Here is a 24,893-nt window from a genome sequence, read left to right as displayed (position 1 = left end):
CCTAACTGAAGCAAGGGGGATCGATTGAGAACTACACTGCCGAATTTCTGACTCTTGGTGTTAGTGACAAACATATAAGAGAGGAGATTGATTGCACTATTCATGGGTGGATTGATGGACCCAGCGAGAGGTTGGGTAAATGATTTTAATCCAAGCTCATTCTAGGAGATGATTAAGAAAGCTAGAGACCACAACCTCTACTTTTCAAAGAGTCAACCCTATCTAAGGCACTCATTCCATAGAGAAAAAATGAAAAGAAACCTTCCAAGAAGGAATGGCCTCAAAAGAACCAATCAGATGACGTGACTAGACAAGACTTGTGAAGGAGGAACTTGTGGTTTAGCTGCAAAGAGTTGTGGGTCCTAGACATTTATGCCTTGGCAAACAAAAGATTCACTACATCAAGGTCATATCAGACAATGAGGAGGACCACACCAACAACGAATATGATGAGGAACCACCTCTTGTGAAGATGTTGATAACCCTTGACAAAAGATTGTAACTATTGCTACCCTTTTCAATACTTCACAATGTAGCAATTTTCGGGTACAAGATGTATTACAAGGATATTGACTTATCGTTATGCTAGACAGTGGGGCCACTCACAATTTCATTGGTGCTATCTTAGTTGCTAAGAGAGGATTGCAGACACTAGAACATGAAAGGTTTGATGTCAATTTAGCCAGTGGTCATCAGTTGCATTGCACACAAATGATTCCTCAGGTAAGCATCACACTAGGTAAGCTATTCAACCCAGGCAAGCGACCCAGGCTAGGTCGACCCATGCAGGTGACCTAGGCTGGCAACCCAGGCTGGTCAACCCAAGCTAAGCTGACCCAGGTGGGTGACCAAGCTAGTGACCCACTCGGGCGACGCAGGGTAGTTAACCCAAGCTGGGCCGACCCAATCAGATGATCTAGGCTAGGCCAACCTAGGCGAGCGACCCAAGCTGGGCCGACCTAAGTTAGTGACGCTATTGGGCGACCCTGTTTGGGGCAACGTAGGCTGGTCGACCCAGTCAGGCAACCCAAGCTGGGCCAACCTAGGTTGGTGACCCAGGTTGTGGCAACCCAGTCAGGTGACACAGGTTTATGTTGTTGATAATTGATAAGTACGACTTTCCACAACAAGTCAAATTACAATATTGCTCTCAAGATTCAACTGTATACTTTCCAGGTCAAACACATCAACTCATGTTCCATGAGTGGTGGTTCACAAGAACCTATTTCTCAGGAGAATAAATGGAACACTTAGTGATGATATTTTTTTGGTGGCATTAGATGAGACAAATGTAATTTTCAGCATTCAACGGAAGGAGACTCTTAAAAAATATTCCCAAACGTCAAGAGATTGGAGTTCATATTCAAGGTCAATGTGGTGAAGGTGGACCTAAAAGGGATGCCTAATGGAGTATCTAGAGACATTTCAGCTAGGCACATGGAGGAGATTTTTGATCATGATAAAGGGTCTAGCTAATATGTGGTGGATTCAAGCCAAAGATTCTGATTTTGTACATCATACCGGAGAGGAGATTCAGCAGACACATGACGTGTGATGGATAGATACAAAGAGGCTAGGAAAGCAAAACTGCAAGCAGCCATAGCAAAGAAATGTCTGCAAGAAATCAATGAGCATTGTGATCACATAAGTCAGACAAGACAACAAAGAGAAGCCAATCCCTGATCACTGTTCCTTCTAATAGAAGAAGACAGGGAGATGGAGCATACAGAGAATGCATCTATGGTGATAAAGGGTCAAGAAGATTGTGCTGAGTTATGGGATAAAGGGCATAATTCTGAGCATTCTAGCGTGGTCTAGTGTACATCATAAGGATCATGATTTCCTTCTTTTAAAAAGAACAATGAAGACTTAAAACATAGATGGAACAGTTGAGCACATACTTAGTGGGCCAGTCACTATTGCTATACTTACACATGTAAAGGCAGTTATAAGTGACTCAGATTAGGTTGAGCCTTACGTCATTCATGGAGGGTTTGAGGTGTAGTCTCGTCTAGGGGCACACATGGTAGTGCTTGCATCTTTTGGACCAGCCTATGAGGAGGTGCACATTGGTGGTGGTATTGCTGATTCATTTTTAATTAATCATACATCCCTTCCTCATAATGCATATGGACTTGTTTCACTTTTTAGGGTATGAGGTATGCGTGATTAATGTATTTCATGTTAAATGACACAAGTTTCAGGTGAATCTTGGTACATGTCATGATGAATTACACCTTAATGGAAACATGCAATCCAAATTCATCAGGATGTGACTCACACATTGTTGTTAGTCAGCTATGCAATAATTGCAGAGATTTCAGCTTGCCCTTTGGCAACAGCAGCCGATGGGAAGACTTGGAAATGTTTGTATCATCTTCCACCTGTTAGAGAGTGGCATATTAATGAGCTCCTATCATCCTTCGCCAGTGGAGGTTTGTTGCCTCACTGAGTGTGAAGATTCAGTAGGATAAATAATAAACTGATTGATAGCAGCAGCATATGGAGGACTGTTCTAATTGATTATGCGCTCAAGATGAGTTCCTTCAGATAGATGTTTGGCATGTTTGACACATTATTTCAGTGGAAAAATGTCATAGTTCTATGCATCGTGGTGCTTGCATTAGAGTGGAACAGTGGAAGTTTGATAGAGTATAGCATGAATACACACCTAGGTTCTAGATTAATTTGGGATCCAGGTATTGATGGGAGTGTAGTTGGTGTACTCTGCTGATTGTTATGTTTAACAATATTGGTCATCCGTCATTGTATTAATTGTTGTCAGTGTAGTAATTCACTGGTTGTTACTCTCGAGTAGTTGTGTTGGTTGGTTGATAGTCATGTCTGTCTTGGCAACCATTATGTCCTTTAAATATGTTGTGTACCGCCAAGAAAGGTAGTAGGGTATAGTCAGATGAACTGTAATCCTTGGCCGATCATCACAGGTTTGCTCTCTGTAGTGAATTCATGAGCTAATAATCACTGGTTGTTACTCTCGAGTAGTTGTGTCGGTTGGTTGATAGTCATGTCTGTCTTGGCAACCATTATGTCCTTTAAATATGTTGTGTACCGCCAAGAAAGGTAGTAGGGTATAGTCAGATGAACTGTAATCCTTGGCCGATCATCACAGGTTTGCTCTCTGTAGTGAATTCATGAGCTAATAAATATATATTTTACTCCTATTTTTGGTATGCACTGCCATCTGTATTATTATTTCATGTATGTGAATTACCAGGTATAGCAGCAAATTGGAGGATTCGACAGATGATCACTTGAGGGCAAGCAATCTTTAGGAAAGGAGAACTATAATGTCCCTTTTGGTGACAAATGAAATAAATTTATTAATTATTGAGGGCCCATTGAATTTAATATTTAAACGTTATTTTCGGCCACTTTTGCTTATTTTCTCTCTAAGAGGGCTCAATTTGTAATGCAAATATTTTGGAGGGAAATGTTGTGAAGGCACTATAAAAGGAGCTTTATAGGAGCAATTGAGTACTAATATTTTGGTGTCTTATTTCCAAGATTACACAGGTACGCATACCCACACCCTGGGTACATGTACCAGGATACTGGTATGTGTATCCCGTACCTGGAACTTGCCTAGGTACATACTCTCCAGCCAAAAACACCACATCAACTCACAATTTTTTCTCCCCTTGAAAAACATTAAAAAAACTGCCATGTAGATTAAGATGTCTGGTTTTTGTTTCAGTTTTTCATTTGCATATCAGCTTGTTGTTTATCAAGCTTAATTCGATATGTAATCAGTTTGAAACTTTGTTACAATATTGATTAACAGTAAACTACTAAACTAAACTGTTAAACTTTTTTCTGATTTTCATCGTTCAAGTTAGAAGTAGATGTTTTTTTTTCATTTGCAAAAAGTTAATATGATTTATGATTTTCTTGTTCATATTTAAAGTTTTCCTTCTTTCTTATGCATCTAAAGTTTAATCATTCAGCATATATATTATTCCTCGTGACTCATATTTTCAGAATTTCTATAAAATATCAAAATTATATTAAAAAAATTTAGGCAATACCCACGTACCCCCATCCCCTGTTTTGAAAAACAGCCATACCCAGACCCATACCCAAAGCACCCAAGTACCCCCGTACCCTTGCAACCTTGCTTATTCGATTTCCAAGTTTGGAGCTGAAGCTTGCTTTCAGTTTTAGGCTCAGTATCACCCCAGTCCACTCAATTTTCTCCAATTTTGTGAAATCTCCAAAAGGAGATGAAATTGAAATAGCCTTTGTCTGTGACCTCCAATTTAGAACTAGATGTTTATCATTTGCTATATGTCGTTATATGATTTACGATTTTCTTGTTCACATATAACATTTGCCTTCTTTGTTATGTATCTAATGTTTAAACATTCAGCATATATATTATGACTCGTGACCTATTTGATCATAAAATTCGGATGAAATTCGGAAAGGGTAAAAATTCTGAAAAAGTTTGACATTAAATTTAACTTATATAAATTTATTATTTTTAAATATAAGTAATATATCCACAAAATTGTCAAAAATAGTTTGACATTGCTAAATAATTAAACTAAATAACTCAATATTATATCAAAATAAAATAATATTACTGTTATTTATTGAATATCATAAAATTTGGATGAAGTTCGGAAAGGGTAAAAATTTGCTGAAATTTGAACTTCATGGAAGAAATTTGGCGAATCCTGTGACCTAGCTTGTGACTCATGTTTTCAGATTTTCCATAAAATATCAAAATTATATTAAAAAACAAACATAGGCAATACCCACATAACCCCGTCCACTATTTTGAAAAATAGCCGTACCCATACCTGTAACCCCCTGTACCCCCGTACCCTTGCAACCTTGCTTATTTCATTTCCAGGTTGAAACAATAAGCTATTGATCCCCTTGATGCTTATCAACTTCAGATTTTTAATATTAACTGGTTGTTGGAACTCAATAAGCTCCTTTGAGGCTACACGAAGAAAAGATTAAAGATTATTACAGAAAAAGGATATGGAAGGGATAGCACTGATCCAATGCCTATAAAATTTAACAGGAAATTGGAACATAGTAAGCTGTTATATAGTTCAAATGTATCTCGTTCAGCACTATTTTCAGTGGATTTCACATATTACATTGTTACAAATACTGTAACTAATACTCAAGGATCTTCTGTTTAAACCCAGTTCAGGCTTGAGACAAGAAAACTTTGATGTCCTTTCTGCCAAAATGGTCCGTAAGAGTTATCCTAGATGTTTACTTGTTTAGAATATTGCATCTTTGTAGCTAATTTCAAATAAGGGCACACACCAGAACTCCTCCAGACTGTCACCCACAGTAATATACTCCAACCCAAGTGTAGTTGACTGCAGATTTCTGACCAGATTGGAAGCACTACTTCTGACATAATTGTATTTATCAGGATATATACACCTTCATCATATGTCATTCCAAAATGCTTCACTAGTTAAATCTTTTTCTATGTCAGCTTTTTGAATATTAATAATAAAGGACATTTCTATAACAACATATTTGCTTAGGCACTAGAATACTGACTACATTTGCCCTTAGACAGTACATACAACTTTTGACTCTTCCTTGACAATCATTATTCAGACACAAGATTGAAATGCATTATATATTCAACAGGCTAATACATGCCCTAAAACTTACTCCCATGTTTTGATGACATACTAGGAGAAAGATGATTCTTTTTTGCTCTGGTTAGTATGAAACATATTCAAACACCCTCTAAACATAAAGCATTTGGGAACTGAATTTCTATCAGTGGTTGGCTTGGCATTTCTCCATTTCACAAGCTGATATAAGCAAGATATTATGCAAATCTTTATTATAAAAGAATTAGCACTTACAGGACTCTTACCTGTTTATGAACACGATCCACAATTTCTTCATTTGGCAATGGCATGTATGGATCACCAGGAGTTAACACAACCCTGCAAAACATCAAACATATTATAAAATCACATATAAAAAACATAAGGAAATATATTTGAAGATACAAGAGAGTAGAATAATGTAATTCCAAATGAAAGAAAATTGAAAGCTAAGTGAAACTGAATTCACACAAAGTAGTCCACATTAGCATAAATCGTGAAAAAAATATAACTGACCATCCCTTGGGAATGTTGCAAATGAAGATCACTTGATTGTTCACTCTGAACCTGTAATGTCCCCACTTTAACATATAACTTAAATAATAAATAAGTATTATATATTAATATTAATATTAAAATAATAATATTTTACAAGTAATATTATATTATAATCATGTAATAATATCATATTATATCATATTATAATGGTAATATGAAAATACAAATTAAATAATAACCTAATACAAAAATAATGATATTATCATTATGATATATTTTAATATAGTAATACTATATTAATACAATATAATATAAATATAGTTGATATTATAATAATCAAGATATGATTTAATATAGAAACAATATTAATACAAAGTATTATAATATAATAATATATATAATTGATATATTATTAAAATAATATATGTTATAATATAGTAATTACAATAGTATACATAATGATATTAATTAATTTAACTAAGTAAATATATAATTAATTATATTATCATTAATATGATTAATATTAATGAAAGGACATAACTATTTGAAATATACATATATATATAGAATATCAAATATCGAGAGGGGTATCATATATCAAATATTATAAAATTTTATTCAGATTGGAAAAAAGAAACATTCACCACCAAAGGGCATTGAGGAATGATAAGGAAGAACCAACGACAAAGAACATACAGGGAACGAACAACCAGGAATTGGGTTACAAATACTAAGCATGGAAAGAGCAGATAAAAGGAAAGTCGTAGATAAATGATGGATCCTCAAAAAGGTTCATTACAGAACCTCATTTATAGACTACTCGCTTGGATTTTGATGAAGTAGCTAAACACTGGACCAAATTAGGTGACACATGATTGTCATTGGACTGATCAGGTGACACTTGATGGCCTCTTTCTTCAGTGAATATCTGTTCCATTACTCATTCAGTTATGACCTCATTACTACCTTATGGCCTTGAAACCTGCCTTTTTGAAAGATCGATGCTTGGTTAAAAGCAGTAATATTATGAATATGAACAGTAGCATGCACCACGAAAGCCCATCTTGACTCAAAGGCCTTAGTTTGAGATCTGATTTTTAATTACAAACATATAAAAAATGTTTCCAGCTGTGTCAGATGGAAAAGAAGCACTTTTTTTGCTTGATTTGGCTTGAAATAACAAAAACAACATTTTTCCCCCATATATTGTCTTTTGATGTTTAGCCAGTTCTGAACCTGAGTGAATGCTACCATGTCATGTACAACTTCCATCATAAATAGAACACAATTGACAAAACTGGCAAGATAGATTACAAATTGCTATTTTGGCAACCTTTTGAAGATGCATTTTACAACCATAAGTGAATATTTAGTAATTTGGGGACAATAGAATGTCAATTTGAAAGGTATAAGGTGTAATGTCCCGTTATATTGAGTAATTGGAGGTGTCTCTTTTAGCTATTTAATTCCCCACGCAATCTTTTGGGCATTGTTAGGAAATTATTTAATTAAGTAATAAAGTTGTGTAATAAAGTTTAGTTTCAGATGAGTTAATTGCAAATAATTTGATAGAGTGGCTTAATTGATGTAGATGGCAAATAATATAATGTCACTTTATAAAAGTGTTTCATAATATATTTTGAGTGGTTAAAAAGAACCTTTGGGAAAGTCCTATTGAGATTTAAGAAATCTGGAAGCTCATTTGCAGATGCTAATTTATTCTCTGATGTGACATTTTGAAGTTTTATGTGAGAGAGAACCCTAGAATGAAAAGCCTTTGGTTCTTTCTTAATTGATTGGACGAAAAGCCATTTCAGCCAACTTTGCTCGATTCACACATAATTTGTAGGTGCATCTATTGTATTGGATTTCTAAGTTTTGGTTCTAAGAAAGTTATACCTTCCTTGTAGTTGAAGTTTTGATGGTTTTTCAAAGGTTTGAAGGGAAACAAATTTTTTCTTGGGTTTAGTCCAAAGGTTTAGCACTTTGTTTGTATCAAGGTGAATGACATAATCTTCCTAGGTGATTTCACTAGGGTGCCATGAGTTGCATTATAGTTGATTGCAGTTATGCTAGGAGAGCTTCTTGCTGGGTGTAATACTCCCTCCTTTGTTGGCATGAAAATGAGTTTTATGGGGCATGGAAAATATACTTATTGGACATATCTTCTCTGAGAAGCTTGAGGCAAATTGACATTCATTTTATGGTCTTACTTGGTCCTTGGAGTGACGAATATATGTCGGGCGGTCACCTTCAAAGTTTGATATAAGGAGTTGACAGTATTACAAGGGAATGTAAGGGTTGTGGCCTATCCATGTACCTAGCCCAATCATTTGTGAACGAACAAGCAATCAATAAGAAAAACACTGACTTTAAGGCAGACTTTCAATCACTTCTTTCGGGACAGCACTACAAGGTTAGAGCATTGTGTTAACTATTGTCCTATGTTAGGGCACTGTTGATAAATCGTGGGTTGTACATGTACAATCCTCATATGGTTATGAACCTGCATACAACTAGGGTATTGTCTGGACACTAGAGTTTACTCACAACGAACCGAGGCTCCTAGGTAGTACCAAGGGCAATAGCTGGGCATAGTTCGATACATTAAGACCTCAGGTTTATTCTTCATTTTGGGTATGTCATCTCGTAATACATCATGTTGGTATAATTAAATATTCTTAATTACAATTTACTTAAGCTTAGGATTTACATAGTATTTTGCATATGAGACACTTAGGTGTTTGCACCTTTATTTGCACATGGTGTAGGAGAAATTTATTTTTAAGTGTTGATAGTTGTTATCATGTTCCACTTCATGTGTTGTCTCCACTCTAGTGCATTTATCTCACTATCATCCTCCACATATTGCACAGACTTCATTGCACAATGAAGGATAATTCACCTTTAGTGGACATGAGATTCCAACTTGTGTGGGTGATAGCTTACCTTCTCCTTATCATAGTCTCCTATTGCCTTGCCTATATAAGCAAGCACTTCTTCATTGTATTTGTAAGACCCGCACGAGTACCCTGTTTTAGATTTCACAAACTGAATGTGATTAGGAGTTAATTAGAGTATGACGAACATTTGTGTTACTAGAAATTATTTATGAGATCCTATTGGAGCCTAAGCGGACTCTAGTAATGCTAAGTGTAATAACCATTAAATAACTTTAGAAGGAATAACTAAGATCACTTGAAAATGAAACTCTCTAGGTTCAATCTAGGGACTTGATCAAAGATTTCTAGAACAGCTCCCTAGCCAAATTAGGAAGGATGCATTAACATTTCCTTTTCAAGGGGGATAACATAATAAGACATATGATTACTTTTGAAACTTGTGTTTAAAGCACGATGACACACTTTTGAAAACATGCTAATAGATTGAGGAAATTAACCCTAGAAACTTACTCACAAACCCCTCGTAGGGTGATAAAGAGATATTGCTAGGAATGTCAATATGTCTAACTTGATGGACAATAGAAGTTCATAAGGCTGCATATTAGTGATTTTCACCTAAGAGGTGTACTGCAGTCCATTTTATCTGTTTTGATTGTTTAATGGATTATAGGAATGGTGATAGTATTTAGAACAGTAATTCATTATGCTGATATCCATATGATGGAATTATGATGTTTTGAATATGTATCAAATGAAAGTTGATTCTATGTGTATTTAGATGACAGTTAAATGAATATGACAGTGCAATGCTTCTTTTAGAGAAGTTAGAATGGAAATGCTTAGATGAAGTTAAATGTATATGTTGATGTGTATTATATGACATTGGATTTATTCTACACTTATTTGTATGTCCTTGTATATTATTTTATCGAGCTACTAATGTTAAAGTTGAGTGTGCAGGAAAGTTGAACCATGGAGATAAATGGGGAAAACAAGGTTCAATCTTATGTGAACATAGTGAAGCCAAGGTGAATCTTTGGAAGATTCAAAACCTCGTTGTATCGTGTTTATTTCGTAATGTGATTGTGCATCAGTGTAATAGTCAAGAAGTGTGATTAATTAGAGACATGTCATCGTGAAGTGTAAAGTGTTTTAATGTGTGTGTGGGTGTCATTTGACACTTGTAATGTTTATGTGTAAATGACATGTCCAATAGGATTCTTTGGCATGATGTCACTTAACCTGAGTCTAATCCTCATGACAAAATCAATTAACCCACCTTGGAGAGTGTTAGGAAGAGTCACCTTCGTGATGGAAATTCAAGTTACAAGTTGATAGGAACTTTAGAGAGCCTAAAATGATTCCCAAGTGTTAATTTTGTGAAAATAAGTTACTCACATGGTAATAGTATGGGTTGGGGGTTTAAATATAAACATAAGTTGGTCTAGGGAACCTAGGAGACCCTCAAAAATAGTCATTTCTAAGCCAATTCGAAAATCATATTGTAACATGACTTCTTACCTCATCACACCACTTGGATCAGTTCTTATTGGTGGAAAATAAAAGAAGGTAAGAGGGGTAGGTGAGGAGGAAAGTGAAGGCCTTTATAGGGAGCTTGTGCTAACCTTGATAGTTGCTTATCCACTCTCTAATTGGGGAGACACATATGGTTATGGAGGAGTAGTTTAGAAGACAAGGAAAACAGGAAGAGCTCTAGTTAAGAATTTTCAAAGCCATAGTTTGATGGAGGTAAGTGCTTCATGCCATGGTTCTCCCTTTTATGAAGTTGAAGTTAGATATTGTATGAATGCTTCTCGTCGGATCTATAAGTGTAGTATGGAATCATGTGTTGTCATTAGAGTTTTGTATTGTGTTGTGTTGTGCAGGTGTATGTTGTTTCATGTAATTTCTTGAGGTTTTTCTTGGATTTCTTTGCATTGTTGAGTGTTGAAATTGTACATGGGTGTGAAGGCTTCACTCACCCTTGGGAGGGAAGAGCAAGCCTTGGGTGAAGGGGTTAGTTGGGCTTGAGATATAGTTGAGAACCTTGGAGAATGGTCTTCATTGTATACCATATGCCTTCATAATTTGTTATGGACAGTATGGAGAGTGATGGTGTGGAAGAAGGTTGATGAAGTATGGAAATTCAGTGATGCTTTGGTTGATGGTAGTGGGATTGGAGGATGCTTGAGAAAGCCCCAAAAGGGCATGAAAACTTGATGTTTGTGAATAGCCCCGAAAGGGCATGGAAATTGTTGTTACAAATGTTATAGGATATGGCAAATCTCCTAATTGACAGCCCACCTTCACCCAATGTTTATGATTCCATGTGTGAATCATTGTGCAAGTCTTGGTTGGGAGTTGTAAATGTGATGTTAAACTGAGATGTTCCTGTTGTTTTTTTGTTATTGTGATGATGTTTGTGTGCAACTTGGTTGAACCTTGTTTCCCCTAGCGCGGGGGTGGTCTCCTTGAGGCCTAGGTTGGGAGGTGAGCCTCCATGGTTCCATATTTTTTTGTATTTACAGGTTATTTGATGTCTTGGATGCTTGGAGATTAAGAGGATGTCACTGCCTAAAAGAAAGGAATGTTGTTGTAATTGGTTTAATAAGGGAGATGCAATCTCCAACTTGATATGTGTTTTCTTTTGTGATCAAGGTGTTTGGTGTTGTTTATATCCAATTGGCAATAGAGGAATTGAGGAAACATCTGAGTATGTTAGCAAGGTTTTTCCATTTGTGTAATACTGTTATAGTGACTCCACCACCTTTTTGTGTATCTCGGAACTTATTGGAGAAAGTTTTCTATATTGTGTTTGAGGATAAATTATCTTGTTCCTTCAATTATTGTATTCCTGCATCTCTCTGTGGATAGTAAGAATGGATTTTAACATCAAGATTTGAATTGTGGAATGTTATTATTAATTCAGTCTTATTGTACATTAATTGTATATACAAGTTCTTTTGTAAAATGCATTCATAATGTAAAGAGTGGATGAGCAAAGGTTAAAAGAATTCTTTTAGACCATATATAATGTGTTTTATCACCTACAAGATCATAGCAAGAATATATAAAAGACACCTTAGAAGTAAGGATAGAAATTCAAAAGGTTGGCATAAATGCATAAGTGCATACTATTAACCTTGCTGTAGGAGCTCATTTACATTCTGGAAAATATATGGTAAAGAGAATAATCTTTTTCTCTTGATTACAGATCAATAAAATATTAGTGGGAGAATATGCCTGACATCCTATCTAGAACCCTAGGTGTCTTAGGGTTAACAGTAAACTCTCTAAACTTACCCTAGTCCTATTATTCAATATTTGGAGAAAGACATATACTCTTAGTCAAATCAGAGTAAAAGTACTCATGTAGAGAAAAGACATAAAATAAATACTAAAATAAAAGTGAACTTCATATAAGTCGCCACCTCAAGAAGAAAGGAAACTAAGTCAATCATATAATGAATGTAAAGCAAGGAAAAAAAAAAAAAAAAACATGGTCCCCACATGGTGTCATCTTTCCTTGATGTCAAAAAGGGTGTGCTCTGACCTATGTCAGACATAGACTTCCCTTGGGCGCCACTTTTTGTTAAATAAGGAAGAAAGGGATTAAGTTGTAACTTGGCCAAATCAATCTTTAGAAAAGGACCCCATCCTCTTAAATGCTGCCTATCCCAAAAGGAGCGCTTATTCCTTTGACAAGATGTGAGATGTGAAGGACACAAATCTGACCATTCCCATCTACCCACGCCTAGGAAGGAGATAAAGGTTTGTGGGAAAAAAGTCTAAACTAGCCATTTGGCTGAAATACATAGAATAGCGCAGCCTTGTTTGACATATGCAAAGTGCAAAGGAAGTAAGAAAAGACTTTAATAAATTTATGACTTGGCAACAATCACTTTTCCCCTAGGCGCCTACCTTGAACTTAGAGTATGGGAGCATATTTTAATTATTCTTCCCACTTACGCCTAGGGAATAGCATGGTTACCAGGAGACCCGTCTCCCCCCTAAAAGTGGCGTCTCGGAGACCGAGACGCGTCTCGGAAACTTTTCGCGTCTCCGGAGACCTCAAAAAAGGTTGGAGACTTCATGACGAAGTCTCCTGAAGTCTCCCCGTCTCCTAATCCAAAAAGTGAAGTCTCCCCGAAGTCTCCTGATAAAATATAAATGTAAAATATAATATTAAATAATTTTATATATTTTAGCCTTCATTTAAATGTTTTTAATGCAAAAATCTAAGGTACTATATGAATTTCGTAACAACTGCTTGGTGATGTACGTCACAGGAACACGATACAAGTCTAAGACAACATATTGGAAGCTGTACAGGATTGCAGTAAAGATCCCAAATCACATAAATTTGTGCGGCTGAGGAATTAGGGTGCAAAAACTGTTGTTAGTGCATTAGAAGATAGTATTACGTATGTTACAGAAATCTGATATGCAACTGCTTGATAATAGTATTATTCCTCATGAAAACCAAGCATCTATTTGCTGATAAAGACTCAGCGATAACAGTGATAGACTAGAGGTTTTATGTATGTTAACATGAATGTATTTGGTCCCATATTTCTGTTTTTTCAAGAGGATATCATGTTTCAGTTTGATGTATAAGTTGTATTTGTTATTCGTACCTGTTTATCTGCTGTTGGCAATATCCTAGTACCAATATAGGAATCTTTGTTAGTTGAATCTGTGTAACTGGAAAAAAAACACTATTACAAAATGATTTACTCCCTTTTAAACTAAGCAATCCTAACTCTTAGTTAGAAAATAGAAATCCTAAGTGTGTCTCTATGCATGCATCGATGTTGAATAATTCAATAATTTTCACAAATTTTTTGTAGCAATGCCAATTTGTCAGGTTTTAAAATCTATTTCAGTAATGTACTTCTGTATCTGACCGCTTATTATTATTATAATCTTTGACAGTTTGACTCTATGAATCTATTTTAATTTTTAATGTGACAACACTAGTATTATTAATTTATTATTTACTTTAGTCTTTTAGTCTTACAGTATTACTATTTTGAAATTTTGAAATTTTGTATTTACTTTTAGTATTAGACTCTTTAAGTTTAAACTATTAAAAAATTATTTTAAAAAATAAAAAATAAAAAAAATTGCCGTCTCCAAGTACCCCCGTCTCCTATTTGAAAAATTGCCGTACCGGTACCAGTACCAGTACCGGAGACCTCAAAGTCTCCCCGTCTCCCGGTGACCTTGGGGAATAGCTTAGAGACTAGTACAGGGTTTTCGGGCAGTCATGATTGTGTTGTAAGATGTGGGGTTAGGACCTAAAAAGCCTAGGGTGATAATATTAACATTATTATTATGGTTATGTGTCATAGTTGTAGTATAGGTAAAAAAGAATTCTTTTAGACCATATATAATGTGTTTTATCACCTACAAGATCATAGCAAGAATATATAAAAGACACCTTAGAAGTAAGGATAGAAATTCAAAAGGTTGGCATAAATGCATAAGTGCATACTATTAACCTTGCTGTAGGAGCTCATTTACATTCTGGAAAATATATGGGAAAGAGAATAATCTTTTTCTCTTGATTACAGATCAATAAAATATTAGTGGGAGAATATACCTGGCATCCTATCTAGAACTCTAGGTGTCTTAGGGTTAACACTAAACTCTCTAAACTTACCCTAGTCCCATTATTCAATATTTGGAGAAAGACATATACTCTTAGTCGAATCAGAGTAAAAGTACTCATGTAGAGAAAAGACATAAAATAAATACTAAAATAAAAGTGAATGTCATATAAGTCGCCACCTCAAGAAGAAAGGAAACTAAGTCAATAATATAATGAATGTAAAGCAAGGAAAAAAAAACAAAAAAAACATGGTCCCCACATGGCGTCATCTTTCCTTGATGTCAAAAAGGGTGTGCTCTGACCTATGTCAGACTTAGACTTCCCTTGGGCGCCACTTTTTGTTAAATAAGGAAGAAAGGGATTAAGTTGTAACTTGGCCAAATCAATCTTTAGAAAAGGACCCCATCCTCTTAAATGCTGCCTATCCCAAAAGGAGCGCTTATTCCTTTGACAAGATGTGAGATGTGAAGGACACAAATCTGACCATTCCCATCTACCCACGCCTAGGAAGGAGATAAAGGTTTGTGGGAAAAAAGTCTAAACTAGCCATTTGGCTGAAATACATAGAATAGCGCAGCCTTGTTTGACATATGCAAAGTGCAAAGGAAGTAAGAAAAGACTTTAATAAATTTATGACTTGGCAACAATCACTTTTCTCCTAGGCGCCTACCTTGAACTTAGAGTATGGGAGCATATTTTAATGATTCTTCCCACTTACGCCTAGGGAATAGCTTAGAGACTAGTACAGGGTTTTCGGGCAGTCATGATTGTGTTGTAAGATGTGGGGTTAGGACCTAAAAAGCCTAGGGTGATAATATTAACATTATTATTATGGTTATGTGCCATAGTTGTAGTATAGGTAATTTAATGAAATTAAATTAGTAGATATGTTATTATTATATTTTGGTAAATAATAACAATACATATATGGTAAGAATTACCTTTGGCTTTAGTTATGAAAGAAGAATTAGGATAATTGGGGTATAGTTTAATGGATAAAATGTCATTGTTGTTTTTAGTATAGTAAAGATCTTAAAGAGATTAATAGAAGTCGTTAATATAAGATTTATGGGAATAATGTAGAGTTATTAATTGGAATTTTAATTCATTAGAGGAAAGAAATAGGAATGTTACCTTTGTTTGTGGGAATTGAGTTAAAACAAATAATAATAAGTTTGAAATAAAATTTACATAGAATGTTCATGTCAACAATATTCATGAAGCTTGGCTACGACTAATATCCACATAGATATATCAATCAATGTTATAAATCACTTTGCAAAATATCAAAGTATAGTGAATTTACTAAAGAACGACATCCATCAAATGCAGCCTCCAATTAAGTTAGCCAATGTTAGTGAACAAAGTAGAATGGTACACATGATAACATCTATATATCTAAAATGTAGAGTGAGGAAGAACCAATATTATGAAGGCGAAATCTATGACTCAGTATAACAATGTCATGAATTAAAGAATAAGGATGAGTTAATTCAAGGTGTCCTCTTGATCAAGGAAGTGAGGAGCAGTTGAATTGATGTTATGTGTTAGGTTTAAAGCTAAGTAAGTAAAGGTTAACCTTAACAATAAGATTAATATAAAACAAATTTTTAAAAAAAATTGTTGTGCTTGTGTTGGTTTCCTTGTCAGGTTCCGGGCATGACAGTATTCATCTGTTGGGTTAAGTTACTAATCAAATATTTTGATGTGATCCCATTGATTCAATATTTTTCTATCTATTGCAGTTCAACAGAATATTCTCTCTTGTGCTATTTGTTAGCTTCTAGATCTCGGTGGTTGTTTTCAATGCTATATGCCAATTCTTACATGGTATCAAAGCCATTGGAGTGCCATTGCATATAGCCTATTTGGAGAGATCTTGTTTCATTCGAAGAAGGGTGTATTTTTAAGTCTGGGAGCAGCACTTGTGGGAGAATCCTACATCAAATCTGACCTCACCATTGCATCTGGGTGGCTGTTTCAGTGTAAATTTTGACTATAAATTCAGGCATATTTGGTGAAAGTTGTTTTTGTGGTGAATGTTTTTAGCAGGCAGCTACTGACCTACTTGCACATATGATATGATTTTTGTTTTTAATAAAAAACTTCTGCAAATATATTTTTGTAAGTTTCTTTAAAAAACAGATCGCAGATTTTTTGGAAAAGATCATTGTATAAAGCTTTTTATCTCATCAAATATTTGAGTGAGGAGTCTGTAGAACGGACATCCCTCACCTTATACCCCCTGTAAGCTTTTTGCAGGGTCATTCATATTTTTGTTCAGTTGGCTTGGTATCCTGGCTAACAAGATCCACAACCAAGTCTTTTCATTTCCTGCCAGTGGCTTGCATTTCATCAGCAATATTTTCTGTGGCTTCCACTACACCTCCTGTACACTCCCAGCACCACAATTCACAGTGGCAAACATCAATGATCTCTTTCAAGAACTGCGAAAGTTGTCTCATCGGCTACCATTCGTGGACATTTCTCTTTGGCTACCTCTTTTGAGAACCTCAAGGTGATGTGCTCATCTTTCAAGACAACCAAACTCCATCTGTATTTCCTTGCACCGAGATCCTCGGTAACTAGCTCACTACGTTGACACCTACGAAATTTCCAACGATGACTCTGAACAAGCAATTTTCAGCGTGATCTCAATGTGTGGAAGCTTCAATGTGGTCACTGCCGACTTCTTAGTTAAAGAGGTGTGAAGTTTCCAATATAAAATTGCACCAGTACTTTTATAGTAATGCATTTGGGATAAACTCAAAGGGGTTTGCATTTAACTTTTTGATTATATTTTGTCCCACATTTGCGTGGACATCAACATTTTCTTCTTTATATTGACATGTGCATACAGCATTAATCGAAGTCAGTAATTAAATTATCTTTGGTGAAAAACACTCGTCAGTTACTGTTCAATTGTTATCATGGGTTCGAGGACAGTTTTTTTTCCTTGCTGTGGCATGTGATGGACTTCTAGACTCCACACCTCAACCCACTAGACCCTCTGCACGTTTGCCTACTTGGTGGCCATGTCACCATCTGCGATGCAGACAAAACCTGCACACATCAGCACTTTCCATTTCAGGAATATAGTCAGCACACAAGTTTGGTTCCACACCAACATACAAACATGTTACTGTCCATCTACTATTACCATAGTGTAATAGTCAGCATACATGTCAACAGCACTTTCCTAGTAGAGTTGCACAAATTCAAGATGATGAGATGAAGACAAGGTTCTTAACGTGCATTGATATGATGTATGATCCTAATACTGTCGGCATGATATGCACTAAGGGGACAAGATTTTCCACTCTTAGGGGCTATTTGCATGTGGCGAAGATGGATATAGGAACCATGGCAGAGGAGGACCCGGTATTTTGAGGGAACTGTCACGGACAGAAATCAAAGACTATTTCACTGACCATTTGTTTGGTAACTCAAGTTTCTAGTTATTTAGCTGCAGAGAGGAACAAGTTGCTTATAGCTTCATCCACTCTCTTAACGAGGACAGACTTACCTCTATTAGAGCAAAGAAGCCAGTGTTTGTACATAGTGTCTTGCATCTCATTGGCTGCAAGACACGAGGACAAGGAGAGTCCAACAACACGATGGGATGTAGAGCTCGAGGAGCCACTGCAGATTGATGAGGATTAGGAAATTGTTGCTTCAGATGTAGGGTTGGTTGGTGTTTGCTTGGCGTATCTTGATCGTGCAGAGTCCAGCAGTGATGAGGAGTTCTCCTTGGCAGATCATTAGAGGCCTCCCTTCACTACATTTTGACATTTTGTACTTGTTTTAATATCATGCTACTTATTGTAAGCATTTTTAAGATATATTTTATATAGTAGAAATCTTCAATTCGTTGATTCGACAATTTAGTTTGTCGAATTGAAATTTTGTTTAGTATTCAATGTTTATTGTTTAAGTATTTGGTATTTGCAATTTTGTTATTTTATTGATTTACCAAAGTTTCATTTGAAACATAATTGTTATACATCTTTTCAAAACTAACATTTCAAGTGCTCTATGTTAGTATATGCAGAACCCCCACCCCCCTCCTCCTTGGCATTCCCAAACCTAGGCCCTTAGTCCCCGTCCCCAAAACCCGTCCCAACATCCCCTTGTCCCCAAAATGTGGGGGAACACTAGATAAAGGCTAAAGCCAATAGCAATATCAATATGCAAATGCAACAGCCAACATAATTATTTTTTTCACATTCAAATTTATGGAATAATGTAATATTCCAGGCAAATATAACTGATATTCAAAAGCCACTTTTTTCACTTACTGAAGCAAAGAGCCTTGATTAGGGCGATAATAATCTTCTGGTGAAGTGATAGCAAGGTCTGCAAAGCAGGAGTAATCAGCATCGGGTGTATAGAGAAGATTATCCAGTCCAGCAGCTTGGCTTAGTTGCCTGAAAAATGTGAAGATATTCTTTATTTTTGTTGAAATTATGGAGAAACAAGTAGAAAGATGCACACTAATTTTTCTGAGCTTCCCATTACCTGTGTTCTAATTAGTGCAAGGGAATAAAAAAATTAAGAGTTTTGATGATTTATTCAATAATTTTGTTGTTTTACAATATATCGATCCTTCCTTCAGATTATTACCTGGACCGCTCAATATCTTTGAGTTCTGTCACCCAACCATTGAATCTGAGTTGGACAGTAACAACTGGCACACCAACAAGTTTATAGATATTATCAAAAAATTCCCATTTTCGCCAATCTGATGGTATCAACCTTTTAATCCCCGGTACATCACAAGCTGTGGAAGAGAAACAAAAAATTAAAGCCATTCATAAATAATCACATCCTGAAAATGTAAAGCTGGTGCTAATAAAAAATAGCATACCTGCCACATAAGCATCAGCTTTTACAATTTGCTTCTGAGTAGCCTGCAATTCCAAATGTTAATGATTAGAAGTTAAGCCTCCCAATTTTGTAACTTCCCCGTACTAGTAGATTGATGTTAAATCAAGTTAAAAGTTTTCATCATAGAACTCTGGAATAAATGTTCAGAACAATGAACACAAATATACAGATGACCATCTGTTCGATTTATGAAAAATTAACTTGGTCTTATTGTTCACAAAATTCAAACTGCTATAACATAAAATACATAACTTGTATATGGGTAATGCTGGCAAAGTGTTAACCTATTTAACTCCCACTCATATGAAGCAAAGGCACTGAAAAAACTCACACATCTTCCCTCGTACTCCACACAGAGAACAAGTCCTAAAAAATTATTATATTAATTCCTCTGTGTCATCAGTCACATGTATTGGGAGTGATACACCGATACATGATACTCGTATAATAAATATGAAATACACCGATACATGATACTTGTATAATAAATATGACAGAATCAAGATAATGCCACAGTATAACACCCATATTGTAAACACAGAACTACAAAATTCCATGTACTGATCTATGAAATGTGTAAAGAGCCCTGCTGGCTCTCACACAAACTAAGCTGAAGAATTTATTTATTTTTATTTTGAAAGTTTTTTATTTTTTTGTATTCTTCAAATATATCCCTTTTTTGGCTTTTTCCAGATTTTTAAAGAAACAACAATGCATAGAAAATAAATTGCAATCCACTTTATTTATTTATTATGCAGAGATATACAATGATATGCAGATATACATAATGCACACCTTTGAAATCAAAATGCAAGAACCTGATAAGCCATTATGCAACGCTAGACTTTAATGGCGGAGGAAATGATCATGGATTGGTCCCAAAAGTGGCATGGACCCTCCAGCAACAAAACACAGACCTGGGAATGTCAAATGCAGGTCCATTGATTATGAACAGACAATGCCACTATAATACTGATAGTAGCCCTGTAATTTTTAACGCTTCAGTTCAATGGATGAACGCATCCCTTCTCCCATTGCATAGATGTGAGTATCGCCGATTAATTGGCGATACGAGATAAAATCGCGATTTTTTGGGGCCGGCGATTTAGTCGCCCCAAAAATCGCGATTTTTTTTTGCAGATTTTTTCCAAAAAATCGCAGATTAATCGCCTAAAAAATCGCCTAAAAATCGCGATTTTTTTGCAAAAAATCGCTCGCGCCCGGCAGTCACATAAAGTGACGAAAAAACACGTTTTTTTCATTATGTTTTTACATTGCTTAGGGTGTTTTGGAGAGGAGAGGATAGAGAAGGAGTTCTTGGCAAGAAATAGGCAGAATCAAGTGCATTTGGAGGCCTTTTGATTCGATTTCTTCGTTACTAGGTAAGTGATTTGAATCTTTGTTTTTTGTTTTTGCAAGAGATTGTATTTTTTTTTCTTGCATGTAAATGGATAAAAATACATTCCTAATTAGTTAGGAATGCATTTGATGAATGTAAGCAAGATTAAATGCATTCATTTGCATTTTTTTCCATTCTAGATCGAATTTATGCTAAAAATTTGCCCTTTCTAAAAAAATTTGAAACCCTAGCAGCTAGTTTGTTTGAATGTTATTTGGATTTCAATTTATTGGTGCTGTTATTGGAATGTTGCTTGAATTCTTTGTTTAACTGTTAATTTTGATCTTGTTATAATTTATTTATAGTTTTTTAAAAAAATTTGTATGTGTAGGCAGCCCGCAGCAGTTTTAAATGGCAGACAAATGGCCATTGACTCCATGCCCCTCAGGCTACATTGGCACCAGGCCAAAGAATGCGAGAGATCAAGCATGGAAATATGCCTATGAAGCACCTGATGAACCAACCAAAGTGATTTGCATTCGATGTGAAAAAGTAAAATCCGGGGGCATTTACCGGTTCAAATATCACATCGCAGGGATCTCAAAACATGATACAAATCCTTGTGAGAATACAACAGAAGAAATAAAAAGGTTTGCAAATGCCTTGCTCGCAGCTGGAGAGCAAAAAAAATTGCAAAGAGAGCGGAATAAATTGCATGTCAGGGCAGCCATAGCAGAGACCCAGGGCAGTTTCGTTGATGTTCAGGAGGAGGAGGCAGCCATTGACAGCATGGCTGGCTCTTATCGTGGGCCGCGTGTCCGCAAACAGGGTGTTTTTTCTTTCACGAGTTCCACTCCCACTCCCACTCCTACACCTCCTAGCACTTCCGCACCATCAGGATCAGCAGGTGCTTCTGGGATAGGGAGCTATTTTGTGACGAGGCACACACCTGGTGCACAACCTTCATTAGAGGCCACTAGATGGAATAAGGAGGTCCATGACCAGTTGGACAATGCACTAGCAGATTTCTGGGTTTTCAACAACCTTCCTATTAGTGTTGTTGACAGTCCCTATTGGGAGGCTTTGGCCACAGGGTTGACAGTTGCAGGAAAGGGGTACAAGTCCCCTTCTCGTTTTGTGTTGGGTGGCAGGTAAGCGAATAATTTTATTACACTCGATTTCCTTTTAATTTTTAACTTTTTACTTAGTTCTAAATTTTAATTAATTTATCTAGAAATTAGAATGTTGATTACTAAAGTCTAAATCAATTTTAAATTACTAAGAATCTAAGACATAACTAAATTTTGTTTTTGTAGGCTTATTGGAAATGCTGTTGAGAGGGCCAAAGCATTTGTTGAGGAACAGAAACAAGAATGGACAAAATTTGGTTGCACCATTCTTTCTGACGGGTGGACGGATGGGAAGAGCAGGACCATAATTAATTTTTTGGCCTGCTGTAATGATAATGTGGTGTTCTTGAAATCAATCGATGCCTCCAACAAGGTAAAAAATGCTCAGACATTAGCATTGATGTTGGAGAATATGGTCTTAGAGATTGGCATTGAAAATGTGGTGCAAATCATCACAGACAATGCTGCTGCATATGTATCAGCAAGTAAACCGTAATTTTATGTTGCATGTGCATTGTGAATTTCACAACAAGAATTTTTAATAGTTTGATATATTTGAAAAGTTGGAAACTAATTAGTATTTTCTTTTACAATTGGCAGGAAAACTCCTACAGCAGAGGCACCCCACTCTCTCTTGGACCCCGTGTGCAGCACATGTCCTTGACCTTCTTTTGGAGGACATGGGCAAACTTGAGTGGGTCACTCCAATTGTGGAGGATGCAAGGCGGGTGACAAAATACATATACAATCACCCATGGGTCCTTAGCCTGATGAGAGAGCACACTGATGGCAAAGAAATTGTCAGGCCTGCCGTCACAAGGTTTGCAACGATTTTTTTGACATTGCAAAGCATTCTCGATAATTTGGCTTCTTTGAAGCAAATGTTTGTTTCCAAAAAATGGCTTGCTTCCACATTTTCAAAGAAGAGTGAAGGAGAGAATGTTGTGCGGATTGTGTTTGATAAATATTTTGAAGATAAGGCTGATGAAATAGTAAAGGTAACTACAAAACTTTAAGTTTTAGTTTGCACTTTACAACTTTATAACATACTAAGTTTGTAACTCAAGTAAATAATAATTTTGTAACTTGTCAACTAATTTCAAATTTATATTGCAGGTGTCTGAGCCTTTAGTCGGAGTTTTGCGTTTGGTTGATGGAGACCAAACGCCAATGGGTGAACTATATGAGGCCATGGACAAGGCCAAAGAATCTGTCAAAAATTACTACAAGGGGGAAAGCATCAAATATGAACCCATTTGGCAGATCATTGATAGAAGGTGGAATAATCAGCTTCACCAACCCATTCATGCAGCAGGATATTTCCTCAACCCACGTTTTAGGTATACTGTAAGCTCATTCTTACTCAAATTTAAGTTAACAAAGACTTGAGTTCATTTTGCTTTCGTAGGGTGTTGGGTGTGTACTAAAATTGGAAGACTTATTTGTTTTTGGTTTTTGGTTTTAGGGCTGATGGTACATATGCAGATCCTGATGGAGAGGTCATCAGAGGCCTAAGTGAGTGCGTCGAAAAGATGGTAACCAGCGAGGAAACAAGAGATAAAATCATCGCTGAGCAGGAGATCTTCACTTCAGCAGGAGGCAAGGTGTTCTCCACTTCTCTCTGCAAGAGAGCAAGGCTTACACAAACCCCAGGTAATACATTTGCAAACTTCTGAATCTCAAATGCTAAATTAATATTTATGTTTCATTTTTTGTTGTCTATTAGTATTTTCTAACTTGTACAATTTTTGTGATGCAGTGGCTTGGTGGACCACTTGGGGTGCAAGCACTCCAAATCTTGCAAAATTTGCTCTCAGAATCCTATCACAGCCTTGTAGCGCATCACATTGTGAGCGCAACTGGAGTTTGTTTGAGGCCATCCACACAAAAAAGAGAAACAGGTTGTCCCAAAAGAGGATGAATGACATGGTCTATGTGCAATATAATCTTAAATTGCGCATGAAAAAGGCGCAACAAGATCCGCCTGGGCCAATCGATTTGGATGAGATAGATCCTTATTATGATTGGACGGCACAAGAGCAGGCTCCCTTATTTACACAGGAGGACATCTCCAATTTGGAGAGGGAGGCCGCGGAGGAGGCTGCGAAGGAGGAAGGGGGTGGAACTGGATATGACATCGATTTGGATGACATCGAGGAGGGCGATGATGAGGATGATGACATTGAGCTTACTGCAGAGGACCTTGACATCTTGCGCGCAGCGAATGTGGAGATACCGACATCTAGTTCTATAGCTACACCATCTCCTGCATTGGCACAGACACAGACACGGGCACAAACCCTGCGGGGTTCTAGTTCTAGAGCTTTACCCTCTCCCGCACTCGCTAGTAAAGTGACTGGGAAGAGGAAGATGTAGTCCTGTATTTGACATTTGTACTTATTTGTAGTCATGTTGATGTGCTTATTTGAACTCTTTACATTTGACACTTTATTTATGAGAATACTTCTCATGTGTTGTGAACTTGTTAGTTGTTAGTAATTTACAACTTGTCACTACTTACTTGTTAGTAATTTACCAATTAATAACTCTTTTTGCATTGATATATATCTAAACATGATTGTTTCTTATGTATTGTTAGTAATTAAGTCATTAGATGCAAAAAAACATTGAATTCTATAAAAAAATCGCATTTTTTTATTAAAATTTAGTGGTTTTTTAGTTCCCGATTTTTTCCCCGATTTTTTCCCGATTTTTCCCGATTTTTCCCGATTAAACTTTTTCAGGCCTAGGCGATTAATCTCCTCAGGCGATTTTTACATCTATGTCCCATTGGTTCTATGCAATATAGATGCCAATACTCAACGCTAATTGCTGTGAATTCCCAGAGTTTCTAGCTGTCCCTTCACTTGACAGTTCTCAGTAAAAAAAATATCTCCAGCCAACACA

General features: G+C 36.2%; 3 protein-coding genes across 4 annotated transcripts in view; 2 read left to right on the top strand and 1 right to left on the bottom strand.

The window, feature by feature from the left end:
• ZDS (zeta-carotene desaturase) overlaps positions 1 to 24,893 on the bottom strand; it is an 87,535-nt gene that overhangs the window by 24,433 nt on the left and 38,209 nt on the right. For both annotated transcript variants that reach the window (XM_089826439.1, XM_089826438.1), the window contains exons 9-12: positions 19,498 to 19,540; positions 19,254 to 19,410; positions 18,929 to 19,057; positions 5,882 to 5,954 (exon numbers count right to left, since the gene is read on the bottom strand). In XM_089826439.1, coding sequence (XP_089682565.1) covers positions 5,882 to 5,954; positions 18,929 to 19,057; positions 19,254 to 19,410; positions 19,498 to 19,540 — 402 coding nt within the window. The remainder of the gene's footprint in view (positions 1 to 5,881; positions 5,955 to 18,928; positions 19,058 to 19,253; positions 19,411 to 19,497; positions 19,541 to 24,893) is intronic.
• Positions 21,268 to 22,571, top strand: LOC149563000 (uncharacterized). The gene is made up of 3 exons (XM_089824196.1): positions 21,268 to 21,506; positions 21,579 to 22,007; positions 22,173 to 22,571. Exons 1-3 carry the CDS (start codon positions 21,268 to 21,270, stop codon positions 22,480 to 22,482), a joined length of 978 nt encoding a protein of 325 aa, XP_089680322.1. The 3' UTR covers positions 22,483 to 22,571.
• On the top strand, positions 22,546 to 24,469 carry LOC149562999 (uncharacterized). The gene is made up of 4 exons (XM_089826436.1): positions 22,546 to 22,984; positions 23,103 to 23,326; positions 23,452 to 23,639; positions 23,746 to 24,469. The coding sequence occupies exons 1-4, from the start codon at positions 22,667 to 22,669 to the stop codon at positions 24,360 to 24,362; spliced, it is 1,347 nt and encodes a 448-aa protein (XP_089682562.1). The 5' UTR covers positions 22,546 to 22,666; the 3' UTR covers positions 24,363 to 24,469.

The sequence above is a fragment of the Cupressus sempervirens genome, chromosome 4, assembly GCF_028749045.1.
Source record: "Cupressus sempervirens isolate cs-2001-9-10 chromosome 4, ASM2874904v1, whole genome shotgun sequence".
In the NCBI taxonomy this organism is placed as follows: Eukaryota; Viridiplantae; Streptophyta; class Pinopsida; order Cupressales; family Cupressaceae; genus Cupressus; species Cupressus sempervirens.
This window is presented reverse-complemented; position numbering and strand designations above follow the sequence as displayed.

Bases quoted from the DNA above. Each gene is read 5' to 3' on its own strand.
- LOC149563000 (XM_089824196.1), top strand. From the start codon at position 21,268: ATGGCAGACAAATGGCCATTGACTCCATGCCCCTCAGGCTACATTGGC. The intron at 21,507-21,578 runs GTTTGCAAATGC...ATTGCATGTCAG, and splicing joins ACAACAGAAGAAATAAAAAG to GGCAGCCATAGCAGAGACCC. The intron at 22,008-22,172 runs GTAAGCGAATAA...TTGTTTTTGTAG, and splicing joins CGTTTTGTGTTGGGTGGCAG to GCTTATTGGAAATGCTGTTG.
- LOC149562999 (XM_089826436.1), top strand. From the start codon at position 22,667: ATGGGCAAACTTGAGTGGGTCACTCCAATTGTGGAGGATGCAAGGCGG. The intron at 23,327-23,451 runs GTATACTGTAAG...TTTTGGTTTTAG, and splicing joins TTCCTCAACCCACGTTTTAG to GGCTGATGGTACATATGCAG. The intron at 23,640-23,745 runs GTAATACATTTG...TTTGTGATGCAG, and splicing joins AAGGCTTACACAAACCCCAG to TGGCTTGGTGGACCACTTGG.